This window comes from Gastrolobium bilobum, unplaced genomic scaffold (genome assembly GCF_033153095.1).
Source record: "Gastrolobium bilobum isolate Gb01-03AN ecotype WA unplaced genomic scaffold, APGP_CSIRO_Gbil_v1 utg33915, whole genome shotgun sequence".
NCBI classification, from domain to species: domain Eukaryota; kingdom Viridiplantae; phylum Streptophyta; class Magnoliopsida; order Fabales; family Fabaceae; genus Gastrolobium; species Gastrolobium bilobum.
This window is the reverse complement of record NW_026900060.1, coordinates 115,455-129,885: the sequence shown is the minus strand read 5'-3', so window position 1 is coordinate 129,885 and position 14,431 is coordinate 115,455. Positions and strand designations below refer to the sequence as shown.

At 36.8% G+C, this 14,431-nt stretch overlaps 1 protein-coding gene across 1 annotated transcript; it reads right to left on the bottom strand.

Moving 5' to 3' along the window:
- Positions 1 to 4,643: 4,643 nt before the first annotated feature.
- On the bottom strand, positions 4,644 to 12,239 carry LOC133295153 (protein NRT1/ PTR FAMILY 8.1-like). The gene is made up of 4 exons (XM_061493949.1): positions 12,107 to 12,239; positions 11,623 to 11,840; positions 6,475 to 7,025; positions 4,644 to 5,475 (listed from the first exon to the last, which is right to left on the bottom strand). The coding sequence occupies exons 1-4, from the start codon at positions 12,237 to 12,239 to the stop codon at positions 4,644 to 4,646; spliced, it is 1,734 nt and encodes a 577-aa protein (XP_061349933.1).
- Between the last annotated feature and the right edge of the window lie 2,192 nt (positions 12,240 to 14,431).

The window sequence follows — 14,431 nt, the reverse complement described above, 5'->3', positions numbered from 1 at the left end:
GTTGAGGATTGTGATTGAGGTTATGAGTGATAGTATTATGATGAGGATGATTGGTAGGAACTTCCCTTGGAAACAGCCCTATGTGGATCTCCATGTGGTTAGAGCCTAAGAGGAACAGCCCTATGTGGATCCCTCTTGGAGGTTCCTAGATTGAGGAAAGGACTTCCCTTGGAAACAGCCCTATGTGGATCTCCATGTGGTTAGAGCCTAAGAGGAACAGCCCTATGTGGATCCCTCTTGGAGGTTCCTAGATTGAGGAAAGGACTTCCCTTGGAAACAGCCCTATGTGGATCTCCATGTGGTAAGAGCCTAAGAGAAACAGCCCATAGTGGATCTCTCTTGGAAGTCCATGTGATGCTTGTGGATAAGAATGTGTTAAGCTATTATGATTATGTGTACATCAAAGTGAACCTTAGGGTGGAATGATCTCCAAGGACCTCTGGTTTACTGTGATATATTCGTATATCTCACCCCGTGTTGTGGGGCATCATTTCAGGTACTGATAGAGGTGAGGTTGATCGAGGCAAGAAGCGTGAGTAGACTGTACCTGATAGCTGGACATGTTGAGTTGCATGCCATTTAGCATTGCTATATGTATATTTTGATGTCATATGATGTATTTTGGAGGACTTAGTGCATGATCATTGTAGTAGTAATGGGTATATGATACATGGTTACTTGCTTTGATCATGTTCATTTTGTAGCTAAGTCCTTTGGCATGTATATGAGATTTGTAATTAAGACATGATGTAATATTGTAAGTAATGAAGATATTTGTGTATGATGATTATTGTAAGTTAAATGCATGAATGTATTTTTATGTATTGGATATGTTGAGCTGGAAAGTCAATTAGGTACCTTGTGCTAAGTTGGGAAACGTTGAGAAAACAAAGATTATGCTGCCCAATTTCCGTTAAATCAATGATGAGAGGATGAGAGTTAAGCAATGATATAGGGATATCACAAGTTTGTTAAATAGGTTGTAAAATGTGTAGGATTGATTCCCCAAGAAAGATGCATGAAAAATATGAGTATAGGAAATTGCCCAGAAGAGGGGGCTTAAGCCTGCAAATGGAGGCTTAAGCCTGCTCAGGGGGCTTAAGCGCCCATGAGGGGGCTTAAGCGCCCTGATGCACCTGTGAAGAACAAAAGTTTTCTGCCGCCTGGAGCTTTAGCGCCCAAAATGGGGGCTTAAGCGCCCAGGTAGCGCGCTTAAGCGCCCTGGAGCGCGCTTAAGCGCCCTTGGTGGCCAAAAATGTGAATTCCCTCTGTCTGTGGGTGCTTAAGCGCCCTGGAGCGAGCTTAAGCGCCCTACCCGCGTAGTTTTTCAGCATACACCTGAGTTAGTAAAATTGTCATAACTTGAGCTACAGAGCTCCAAATAAGGAGCGGTTTGAAACCACGCGTAGCTAACGAAGAGATCTACAATATAGTAGAAATTGTGAAATAAATAAGAAGTAAATTAATGGTTTAAAAATTGAATAAGAACATGATGTTAAGCTTGGTTTATCTGATTCCGCAAGGTAATACGGTTATGATCACGAAATTGGGTATTATAAATTCGGCATGTTTTAAAATGAAAAATTTATCCGGATTTTAATTGAACCCATGTGATTGTAACTGCGCTTAATATCATAATGCGATGTTAACAAACCGGTTCTAGAACGGGGTGTTACATGCTCTAAGCTCCATTCTTCCTAGAACATAGCTAATTTAACAACATTTCATCAAAATCCCTAAAACACTATTCATAAACCCTAACTCATGCAAATTTCAAGGAATCATGAGGTTCAAGGGTTAGAATCTTACCACCAATGGTCACACAACCAAGCAAGGAGTGTTCCTCAAGCTCCCATGGAGGTTGAACTTCCAAAAACCCCAAAATCTCTCAAATGGCCGAATTTTTGAGAGCCAAAATCTCCCTCCACAAAGCTCCCCACTAAGAACTAAGCAAGGATTATGAAAGAGGGCGAGATTCTAAGCGATTTAGGCTTTTGAACGGATGGATTTGGTTGAGATTTGCTCACTCTATGATCTCCCCTTTCTTCTTCCCTCTCTTCTCCCTCTCTTCTTTTCTCCTCCTTTCTGTTGCAGTCGACGGGCAATGGGGGGGAAAATGGGGATTCTTTTGGCTTTTAGTCACTTAACATATGTTAAATGTCTTTAAGTGGGTATTGGTTCATCTATCTATTCAACTCCAATAATTACCAAACTTTACCCAAAAGTCTGGAATATTATTCTAGGAATATTGCTATTTTTATTTTTTTTTTATTTTGGGCACTTTCACCAGTACCCATTTATACCCCTTAATTTTCACTGAATACACTTTTTAACTCCAAAGTGACTCAGATTCATTTAATTAAGCCTTATACTTAATTTCACTCAGTAAAACATGCTTAATTAATTAATTACACTTGATTTACTAATTAATTAAGATGAGCTATTATAGCCATGCACCTGATAAGAATGCCATTGTTTCCTCTACCAGATCTCTCCTCAGGTGGAGTCGACGGATGACTTTGAACAAAAACAGAAAAGAAGAAAATTCGAGTAAAGATAAAAAAACTGTGAAAGAATGGCAGGGTCAGAATTAATTCTTATGGTGCCTGTAAAGTTTAAATTGGTGGTGCTGATTGTTTTATGCGAAGATTGGTGGCCACTATTGCTCAGGTTGTTGAAGATTTGGGTGCTTGGGAAGGTCAAGTTGCTTATGTGATCTTGACATCAGAAGAGTCGAACTTGAGCTTGATTCTGAAGCCCTGATCTAAATGCTTTAAGGGGAAAAAGTTATGGGTAACAAGGATACATGACAATTGATCAAGCAAATGAAAAGTATGCTTAAACAGAATTGGCAAGTGGAAATCAGCCTCGTGAAGTCATTCAATATGCTGACTAACTTGGCAATCGCAGTTTGCTTCAAGAAGAGCTCATCTATGTCTGCTGGTTAATGTTATGGTAGCTCTTGTTCTGTGTGTGACTTCTGTTTACTTTTTCTTCTTTGGGACTATAGTCCCGTTATCTCATTTTATGTATTTATGGGATATCTCATTTATAAAGTCAGCAGTTAAAAAATGTGTTCAAACATTCATTGTGGGTATACGGTAACAAGGTATAAACTATCATATATGAGCATGATAGTCAGAACAGTTACATATTCTGATAAGTAGAATTTCCCCTTTTAACAATAAGCTAGTAGAATGCAGAGGACAACAGCCTTTCGTTGAATTGCTAAATGGTGTAGAACAAATTACTGGGTAAGTTTTTCGCATAACCACAGTCCCAAAAGTAGTTGGGTATTATATGATTGAAGTTTGGATTTGAGTGACTTTTGGCAGGTTGTTTTATATTATTTGCTTGGAGCAGGTTATATTTACAAAAAAAATGTTTATAAATTTTTTTTTTACAAACTCTTACAAACTACACTATCTTCTTTCAAGAAAATACTAGATTTCGCTGTGTTGTTCCGGGAGAAGATAATGTAATTTGTAAAAATTTATCAAAAAAATTTCAGAGATGATATACACTAGTTCGCCCTTTGTAAGTATAGATGCATATTTTATCTATTGGGCCTCTATCCATAAATGTGTAGGTTTTGAAGAGCAAATTAACATCCAATCTTGCGTATCAGCCTGGTTGATTTACATAAAAATATCCAATTCGCGTTGAAGGCTTTCTTTACCTCCGATTAACCATTCGGAGGGCAGTACTTACCCAATCTCTCAAAAGATTTTTATAGTATTAGTATTCGATGTAGCTTCTTTCCTTTTTGAAAGGGGAAGTCAGACAAAACATTGTTTAGAGAATAAAAACAAGTAGCATCTTAAACTCTTCTCAAACAAAGACCAATCTTCAGCCATTCAGGGCTCTAACTGACAATCTCTTGCTCTAAAAACGATTTTCCAACATTCTCCATTGATAACTTCATTAATCTCCACCATTAATTTTTTGGTGAAAAATTAATCAAACTTATGAGTTGTTTAGTGAAATAGAAGGATTTTCATTAACTCAGTATGTGACATTTATTCACATAAATTTAATTTGTGAGCTGCTTCAAAGGTAACTTGAACATTTTCTAAGCCAAGAGCTTCGACAAATAGTTTGTGAAATTAACAATTTACAAGATCAAACACCAAATGTCTTTAGTTTTATTTTAGCTTAGTTTTATAAGAATTTATTTTTAGCTTTATTTTTAAATAGGTTTTATGAAGAAAAAAAGAGAGGTGAAACATACTCTTAGGCTGAATCAAATCTCAAGATCAAGCAAGAACATGAACTAGACAAAATCACGAAGGAACCACGAATAGTACAATATTTAATTCAAAACACTCCAAAGAGCATAGATAAAATTAAGGGGAATGCTACTCTCATTTTACATGAGAGTAGTTCTTTTATGTTATAGAGAGAAATCATGTGGGACCCACCATTAAAGGATAAAAAAGAAAAAAGAAAAAAAATGAGTGAGATTTTCGAAGTAAGATAACATGAGAGAACTGCTCTCATATAAAATAAGAGTAATATTTCTCTAAAATTAAATATCGTCCAGAAAGACGCAAATGCCAATATACAACAGGACCAAAAGACCAATAGCAAATTACAATAGTGGAGCAAATGAAGTTGTGAAACTGAAACATCACTACAACATCTCAATGAGTATTTCCTATCACCTTTTTGTAAGTATACCTCTTAGCAATCCAAAGATAAACAAGAAAGTTGAGCAAGCTAAGAATGGTCAAAAGCCAATAGAAGTAATCAAGATGGCCCCTATTCAGATTGTCAGGAATCCAACCAAGCCTTCCATTGCTTGTGGTGACTTTTGTCACAATAATAACAAGCAAAGTGCTCACATAATTTCCCAATGCATTAGTTGTGAGTGATAGAGCAGCACAAAGGCTTCTCATGGCATCAGGTGCTTGACCATAAAAGAACTCCATTTGACCAATGTTAGTGAAAACTTCTGCAGCCCCCACAAGAAAATACTGAGGCACTTGCCAGAAGATTGACATGGGGATAGTTTCAAGATCATAGTAGTTGTTTTTTCTCACCATGTCAAGTCTAACAACCTCTAAAATGCCAGCAACAATCATGGAAATAATGGAAATGACAAGGCCAATGCCTATTCTTTGAAGCTGTGTGAATCCTTGTTCATGACCAGTGAACTTTCTTGCATATGGGACAATGATGCGGTCATAAACTGGGGCCCAGAAGATGACACTTAGAGTGTCAAAAAGGGAGAGAGATGCTGATGGAATTTTGAAGTGAGGGCCAATGTGTTGGTCCATTGTGTTGCCTTGTAATACAAACATAGTGCTCATTTGACTGTATACAGTTGCAAAAGCAATCAGTGATGCCCAAACTGGGAGCAAATGGACTATTGACTTGAGCTCCTCAACTTGTGTTACTGTGGAGAGTCTCCATGGATTTGGCAAATCCTTAATGCGATCAGATGCTACCTCTATTGCAGCCTTATCCAAACACCTGGAGTCAGCATTTTTTTGAAGTAAAAAAGATGAGAATATTAACCAAACTTTAGAATGGATCCTCTCATGTGAGATGAGTTCACACATGATGATCTCAGTCACTCATAGACAAATTAGCAGTTATTATTTTTTCGCTCTCTATCTAATTAATGTACTCTCCATAACCGTTGATTTAACTATAAACCACAAAGATCATAATGGAACCCAATTTTATTTATTGTAAATTGAAGGAAACATAAATGGAGACAAACTCCTTACAGACACTAATGGCAGAATAATATACCAAAAGACCCCTAGCTCACCCCTAGAACCAATAAACCTTGATTCCAAGAGATCCCCAATTCCTCAATATTCACTCAATACATGCATATCTCACTCTACAAATTCCCCCTCCTTTTATCCTACTCCCATAATATTTAGAAGAATTCTCTAACTAATTAATTAACCCACTCACCACTTTTAGGCCTATCAAATCATCTCACATAACCTCATGACACATGAAAGGGTCCCTTTCCGTTAAAATTATAAAGATTCAAGTAGAAAATAAGGAAAGAAAGAAAAAAGATGCTATAAATTATATTGGAATGATACAAAATAAAGAGTAAAAAAAAAACCACTTCCACTAAAATCCCCACTTATAGGTAACATTTTCCTGGATTTGAACCCACCTTTAGTTACAAAGAGCAGTTTTACCTCTACTCTAGGTTCTCTCGGTACAAAATAAAGAGTATTAACCCCTATTTTCATTCGTACTAAACTTCTAATTATAATTGAACAAGGAAACATTTCAAGAAATGTAATAAAATATAAAAATTACTTCTAAGAAATCATTTAAGATAATCTAAATTATTTTAAAAAGGTATAAACATGACAATGAGATAAAATTTTGGTATTCTAATATTTTGTATGATACACTAAGTCAGAATAGCATATGAAGATTTCATTTTCACAACTGATGTTTATCAAAATAAATGCGAACATGGTTTTGATTACTCACTTTAATTTATTAGTGTGTTCAAGTTTGCGGCTCCCTTTGATATTTGATTCTGCATCTTCAGTCTCATAAAGAAGAGACTTATCATCTGGCACCTGTAGCATAACTTTCCTAGATGCTGCAACTAAAACTTGACAAATCCTTGTAAGGGGACTGCCACCTGGTATTTGAAGTCTGTACCATTGACTACCAATGAAGAAAAATATAATTGCAATGACCATTGCAACTGCAGGTACTCCAAAACCCCATCCCCAACCCACATTCATCTGTATCCAAACTAACACTGAGGAAGCAATCATTGCACCAATATTAATTGAGAAGTAAAACCAATTGAAGAAAGAGCTCTTCTTTATCCTCTCAGTTTCATCATTTTCATCAAATTGGTCAGCACCAAATGATGAGACACATGGTTTAATACCACCAGTTCCAAGAGCAACCAAGTAGAGTGCTATAAAGCAAGCTGCAGTTTGTCCTGTTGTTGGATGGCAACCATTATCATCACATGAAGGCTTTAGTCCAGGTGCAACAGCAGAAAATGTTAAAAGTGCCATTCCCTACAAAGTAAACAAACATCCATAATTAGCAAGGATTACCCTCCTATTAGTTTATCCTTTTATTCCTCAGAATAATGTTCTGAAACAGAGTTTAAGCATAACTTGAGTTGAATTAACAGGGCGAACCCCCGGTGCACAAAACTCCCAGATTTACTAGGATTGGGATGAAGGTCAATTGTACGCGACCTTATCTTTATATTTTTACAAAAAGGCTATTTCCTAAACTTAAATCCATGACCTTCCGGTCAAAGGGAGCAATCTTACTGGTGCACAATGTATGGTGAAAAAAGATAAAATGAAGATTATAACATAAAAATAACACAATTTGCAAAGTGAATTCAGATAGCGGATTAAATGCCTTTATCATAACATGGTATTGAAAAGAAGTTTTTGTATATTGATATTGAATAAATTACATGAGTGAGTATTTATACAAGAAAGAATCGCTAAGAATGACTAAGCGATGACTAATCAATCCTATCACAATCCTAATCACAATCAATTCTAATCAATCACAATTAATCCTAATCAATCATAATCAATCCTAATCAATTATAATCAATCCTAATTAATAGGAAATAAAAACGGAAACATGTTTGAATTCTAATTTTCTACACTCCCCCTCAAGTTGGGAGGTAAATATTGATCATTCCCAACTTGCCAATCAAGTCTTCGAATGCTGGACGGTGTAGGCCCTTGGTAAGGACATCTGCCGTTTGCTCTTTGGTTGGAACATATATCAAATGCACACTTCCATCATCTAATTTTTCTTTGATGAAGTGACGATCAACTTCCACGTGCTTTGTTCGATCATGATGCACAGGATTTTGAGCAATGCTAACAGCTGCCTTGTTGTCACAATATAGTTTTATTGGTAGGGAATATGAGATCTTCAACTCTTGAAGAAGTCTTCTTAACCAGATTCCTTCACAAACTCCATGAGCTAAAGCTCGAAATTCTGCTTCAGCACTACTTCTTGCAACCACTGTTTGCTTTTTGCTTCTCCAAGTAACAAGATTTCCCCACACATAGGTGCAATAGCCTGAGGTAGATCTTCTGTCTACTGATGAGCCTGCCCAATCTGCATCAGTGTAGATTTCAATTGTCCTTTTATACCCCTTTTTAAAGAATAATCCTCTTCCTGGAGTATTCTTGAGGTATCTAAGCACCCTATAGACTGCACTAAGATGCTTCTCCTTGGGTGAGTGCATGAATTGACTAATCATACTCACCGCAAAGGCAATGTCAGGACGCGTATGAGATAAGTAGATTAGTTTACCAACCAATCGCTGATATTGTTCTTTATCCACCTCATTCCCATCTTCAATACCTAACTTGGTATTAGGTTCCACAGGTGTCTCAGCAGGTTTACACCCTAACATTCCTGTTTCCAACAAAAGATCTAGAACATATTTCTTTTGTGTTAGAGTGATGCCTGTTTTGCTCCTAGCAACTTCCATACCAAGGAAATATTTGAGAGTGCCAAGGTCTTTGAGTTCAAATTGAGCTGCTAGAAATTTCTTCAAGGTGTTCAATTCCTCAATATCATCACCTGTAAGAATTATATCATCTACATATACAATAAGAATAGCAATTTTACCATCCTTAGAGTGTTTGTGGAAGAGAGTATGATCAGTCTGTGCTTGAATGAAGCCTCTTCTTTTGACTGCTTGTGTGAATTTGTCGAACCATTCTCTGGGAGACTGTTTCAATCCATATAGAGACTTTTTTAGTTTACACACTGATTCATTTCCCCTTTCAAAACCAGGTGGAGGATCCATATAGACTTCTTCATGTAAGTCACCATTTAGGAATGCATTCTTCACATCTAACTGTTGCAGAGGCCAATCTAGATTGGCAGCAAGAGATAAGAGAACTCGGATGGTATTGACTTTAGCAACCGGAGCAAAAGTCTCATGATAATCTATCCCATGAGTCTGAGTGAAACCCTTTGCAACCAATCTTGCCTTGTATCTGTTGATGCTATTATCTGCATTGAATTTTATTGTAAACACCCATTTGCATCCTACTGCCTTTTTTCCTTTGGGTAGGGTCACTATCTCCCAAGTTCCATTTCTTTCTAAAGCATTCATTTCTTCAAAGACAGCATCCCTCCATTTTTTATCATTGAGAGCCTCATGTATATTTCTCGGTATCTTTGTACTATCCAACATAGTATTGAAAGCACGAAACCCTGGGGACAACTTTCCATATGAAATATGATTAGAAATAGGATGAGTAGTACAAGATCGAGTACCTTTTCTGAGAGCAATGGGCAAGTGTAGATCATTTTCACCATGACACTCAAGTATTGGGGTGCTGGAACTAGAACATGGTTCAGAATCCTGGCAGTGTAGAGGCTCTGGGTTATTCACACTTTGAGGAGGCTTTCGCCTGCTATAAACTTGTCCCCATTTTGAGGAGGCTCCTGATGGTGAGGATTCTGTAGCTCCCCCTGTTTCCAAAAGTAGAGGTAATACTGTGGCATTAATAGGTTCCCATGACTGATCTTCATCTACTCCTATAGACTCCCCCTGAAGAGAAGTCGAGGGGAAGAAAGGGTCATTCTCAGAAAAAGTGACATCCATAGAGACAAAGACCTTACGAAGAGAGGGTGAATAACACTTATAGCCACGTTGAGTAGGAGAATAACCAATAAAGACACACTGGAGAGACTTAGGATCAAGCTTAGACCGTTGATGGGAGGGAATATGGACAAATACAACACAACCAAATAACTTGAGAGGTAAGGAGGAGATACCTCGGAAGGAAGGGAAGATACGAACAAGACTAGAAAGAGGATACTGAAATTTCAGAATGCGAGATGGCATTCGATTTATCAGATACGAGGCAGTGAGAACTGCCTCTCCCCAAAGATATTTAGGAACACTCGTGGTAAACATAAGAGCCCGAGCAACTTCAATGAGATGTCGGTTTTTTCTTTCCGCAACTCCGTTTTGTTGGGGTGTGTCAGGACACGAGCTTTGGTGAAGGATGCCATGTTGGGAAAGATATTCTCCAAGAATAGAGTTAAAATACTCTTTGCCATTATCTGTACGAAGAATTTGTATAGCAACTTGGAATTGGGTTTGAACCATGGCATGAAATTTTTTAAACACGGATGCAGCATCGGACTTATCCTTTAGAAGATACACCCAACAAACTCGAGAATGGTCATCAATGAAGGTAATGAACCATCGAGTACCTGAAATATTTTTAACACGGGCTGGACCCCATATGTCGCTATGAATTAAGGAAAATGGGGAAGAGTCATGGTGAACTTTAGAAGGATAATGAGCACGAGTATGCTTGGCAAGTTGACAAATATCACAAGAAAACAAACTTGGACTTTTATTAATAAATAAGTTTGGCAACAACTTCTGAAGATAAATAAAATTTGGATGGCCTAGCCTACGATGCCACAGCATAACATCATTACATGAATCAAAAGGAAACATAGAGTTTTTTTCTACGAAAACAGCTTCATGAGTCACATCCTCCTCAAAGTAGTAAAGTCCACCATCCTCTCTAGCACTGCCAATCATCCTCTCCGAGTCCTGTTCCTGAAAAACACAACCATGTGGAAAGAATTTAGCAAAGCAATGCAACTCAGAGGTGAGCTTGCTAATGGAAATGAGATTACAAGTCAGAGAAGGAACATAAAGAACTGATGTCAAAGTAATCAGCTCAGAAAGTTTAATGGTTCCGTGTCCCGCAATCTGGGAAAAACTGCCATCGGCGATCTTGACCCGAGAAGGTTCAGAATATGGAGTGTATGAACAAAACAAGCCAAGATTACCTGTCATATGATCAGAGGCTCCAGAATCAAGGATCCAATGATTTTGACTATCAACATGGAAAGTTGTACCTTGCTGGACCACATGACTAGTGGCCTTAGGAGGTTGCTCGTGGTAATAAAAAGAGTGTTTTGAGGAAGCCATGAATAAAAAGAGAAGGGTTGACCGTTGATGAAAAATCAAGTTTTGTAAACTTTTGATCTGACCTCTGGAACAGGAAGGGGAGAAGCCGGCGAGAAGGTCTGTGCAAGTCGCGACGGAAAAAAAACGTCTGGAAGGCGGCGCGTGGTGGCGCGTGCAGCGGCTGACGGCGATGGGTCCAGCGGCGGTCGACTCGTCGGATCCTTCTGAGTCGAATGGTCACCTCACTTTTTTGATCGGAGGTCAGTAAACTAGGTTTCTGTGTTGGACAGATTCAAGGCGGTGTTTAGGAGGTGTTTGACGGTGATGGAAGTGTTTGGATGGTTATTTCAGATTTGAATTAGGGTAGGAACGAACCCGCTCTGATACCATATTGAAAAGAAGTTTTTGTATATTGATATTGAATAAATTACATGAGTGAGTATTTATACAAGAAAGAATCGCTAAGAATGACTAAGCGATGACTAATCAATCCTATCACAATCCTAATCACAATCAATTCTAATCAATCACAATTAATCCTAATCAATCATAATCAATCCTAATCAATCATAATCAATCCTAATTAATAGGAAATAAAAACGGAAACATGTTTGAATTCTAATTTTCTACACATGGACTGCAACAAACAAAGAAGTTTTCTCTTCAAATGAACTTACAATGACGTAGATAGTTGAGAAACTTGCAATTGTCCAGTATCTTCCCAAGTATGAATCAGCTAAAAAGGCTCCAAGCAATGGCGTCAGGTAGCATGTCCCTGACCAGGTTGTGACATTATTTGCAGCAGTTGCATTTCCTTGGTTGAAACGTTCCTGGAGATAGTTCACTAGGTTTGTACTCATGCCATAGTATGCCAATCTTTCACAACATTCATTTCCTGCCAGAATTTAATTTCCATCATTTTAGGTTCAGGCTACTCCTTCAGGTTAGAGTTCGAATTTGAGAAACAGTTTCTTTGCAAATATACAAAAGTAAGGCTGGTACAAGGATTACTCTCACCCCACCGTCGCTAGTCGGGATTTAATAGGGACTAGTTTTTATGTCACCTCTACCCTCACTAGTTGGGGTTTCAAGGGTGGTGGTATTTAGGTTATTCTAATACATGAATGTGCATCAGATATAAAGAGGGAAAAAGTCCAATACCAAGAATAAAGCGGCATGCTTTCCAATTTCCAGTCCTTTTTTTGTTGGCAGGTTTTTTGTAAATGTCGATTGTCCCATCTTCTGTATATATGCCATCTTCTTCCTCATCATGTGTTTTTTGGACATCTGCCATAGTATCACAGCTAATTTCCTATTTCCTCGTTCTTGTTCTTTTAGTTACCTATAAAGATCTGTTTGAAGGTTTCTGAAAATAAGTAAACATATAATCAGAGATACAACTTAAATCAGAGACAACAAATAAACATACAGAAAAATTATTTAAGTTACTATCATGGATTTCATATTACAAATGCTTAAGTTGAGTTTGCTTATAAAGTAGGAATTGGAGAGGGAGGATTAGCAAAGCAATGAAGTTGTGAGCTCATGAAGCTCCAATCACAATCATGGATACAACTTAAATCAGAGAAAACAAATAAACATACAGAAAAATTATTTAAGTTACTATCATGGATTTCATATTACAAATGCTTAAGTTGAGTTTGCTTATAAAGTAGGAATTGGAGAGGGAGGATGAGCAAAGCAATGAAGTTGTGAGCTCATGAAGCTCCAATCACAATCATGGATACAACTTAAATCAGAGAAAACAAATAAACATACAGAAAAATTATTTAAGTTACTATCATGGATTTCATATTACAAATGCTTAAGTTGAGTTTGCTTATAAAGTAGGAATTGGAGAGGGAGGATGAGCAAAGCAATGAAGTTGTGAGCTCATGAAGCTCCAATCACAATCATGGGTAAACTTATGTAATGGCAACATTGTAATTATTGGTGGTACTTATCTTGTGAGTTACGTAATAGTCAAAATCATAATGAAATAATGTAGTCCTAGATAAATACAACAAAGAAGCCTAAGAAACCCCATCAATTTGATATTACTTTCATTAGAAAGAAAACAGGAAATGCAGAACTATTCAAAGATACAAAACCAGTAATGATATCAAAAAATTCTAAAATGAACTCAACTTTATATTATTGGCATATATATAAAGTGTAATGACAATGGTCTCTTTAATTTCAAACTTCAATTAGTATTGGCATGTGGTCACAATTTGAGAAAATTTGTTCCTTCAGAACGCGGGTAATGATATCACAAGCATCCAAAATATAAAACCAACCGCATGATAGCAACATCAAACAGAAACAACAGATACCCATACGTGTGGAATCCAGAATCCACTTTCTCAAAATAACAAAAACACTATACAAAAGAGAGAGAAAGATCAAAAAGCATATAAAGATTTTAAGTAAAAGCAAAGTGACAATTTTTTTTTATGCCATGAGCCAAAAGGTAGAGAGAGAATAAGTTAAGGGTCACATAATTATTCAATATTAACAAAAAAAACACAAATTGGACACAGTTTTAAGCAAAACAGAATGATGGGAAATATAAAAAAGAAACACACACACACACAAACACAAAGAAGAAAAAGAACCTCTGAACAATGCATGCAAATGTTGTGGAGTTTTTGTGAAGTTGTGTAGTGGAGGTTGAGTTGGAACCTTATTTATTTTGAGGAAATGTGGAATCTTGAACGTAAACAAAACAAGTAAACATAAGAACTTAAGATGGATCTTACCATCAACATAGGAAGAGGATCGCAGAGGAATAAATAGGAAGCTTTGCCCTTTTGTTCTCTGACTCACTCATGTGATGTGTGATCGTCCTACGTTCGTGGTACGTTTGTTGTCTTGTTCTCTTTGCAAATGTGCCCTTTAATTCAAAGTAATTAATGATAGTTATTAAAATTTGCCTTATTTTTCTTGTGGCACATTTCTTTATTTGGCTTTTTTTAATGTATTGACGTGTTATGTGTTTAAACTTAAAAGTAGCAGTGAAATTAGGTCGAGCCGGCCTACAGGGGCCTACGATTCGGTTTACGTTAGGTCAGACTTGACATAATATATTTCGTAAAATAGGTCGGGCTTGGGCCTTGACAAAGCTTGTTTAATAAAAAGGTCGTAGGCCCACTTTCACAAGGTATGACCTATAAGTCTACAGATCAGCCTATATTGTACTATTTATTTAAAATAAAATAAAATAGAATAAGTATGCCTTGAAGAAAAAATAAAAGATATAAATTTAATCAATTACAATTATTTATAACTTAATTATATTCGATTATATTTTAATAGAAATCTGACTTTATTTCTTATGAAGGAGGAATCAACATGTTAGATTGTCTATATGAATATATTAAAAGATTTTTGGGAGAGGTTATACTTATTACAAGCATCATGATGTGTTTGTTGGATTCAATTAGTTATTTTAATTTACATAGCATAGATTTGTTTGTTGGATCT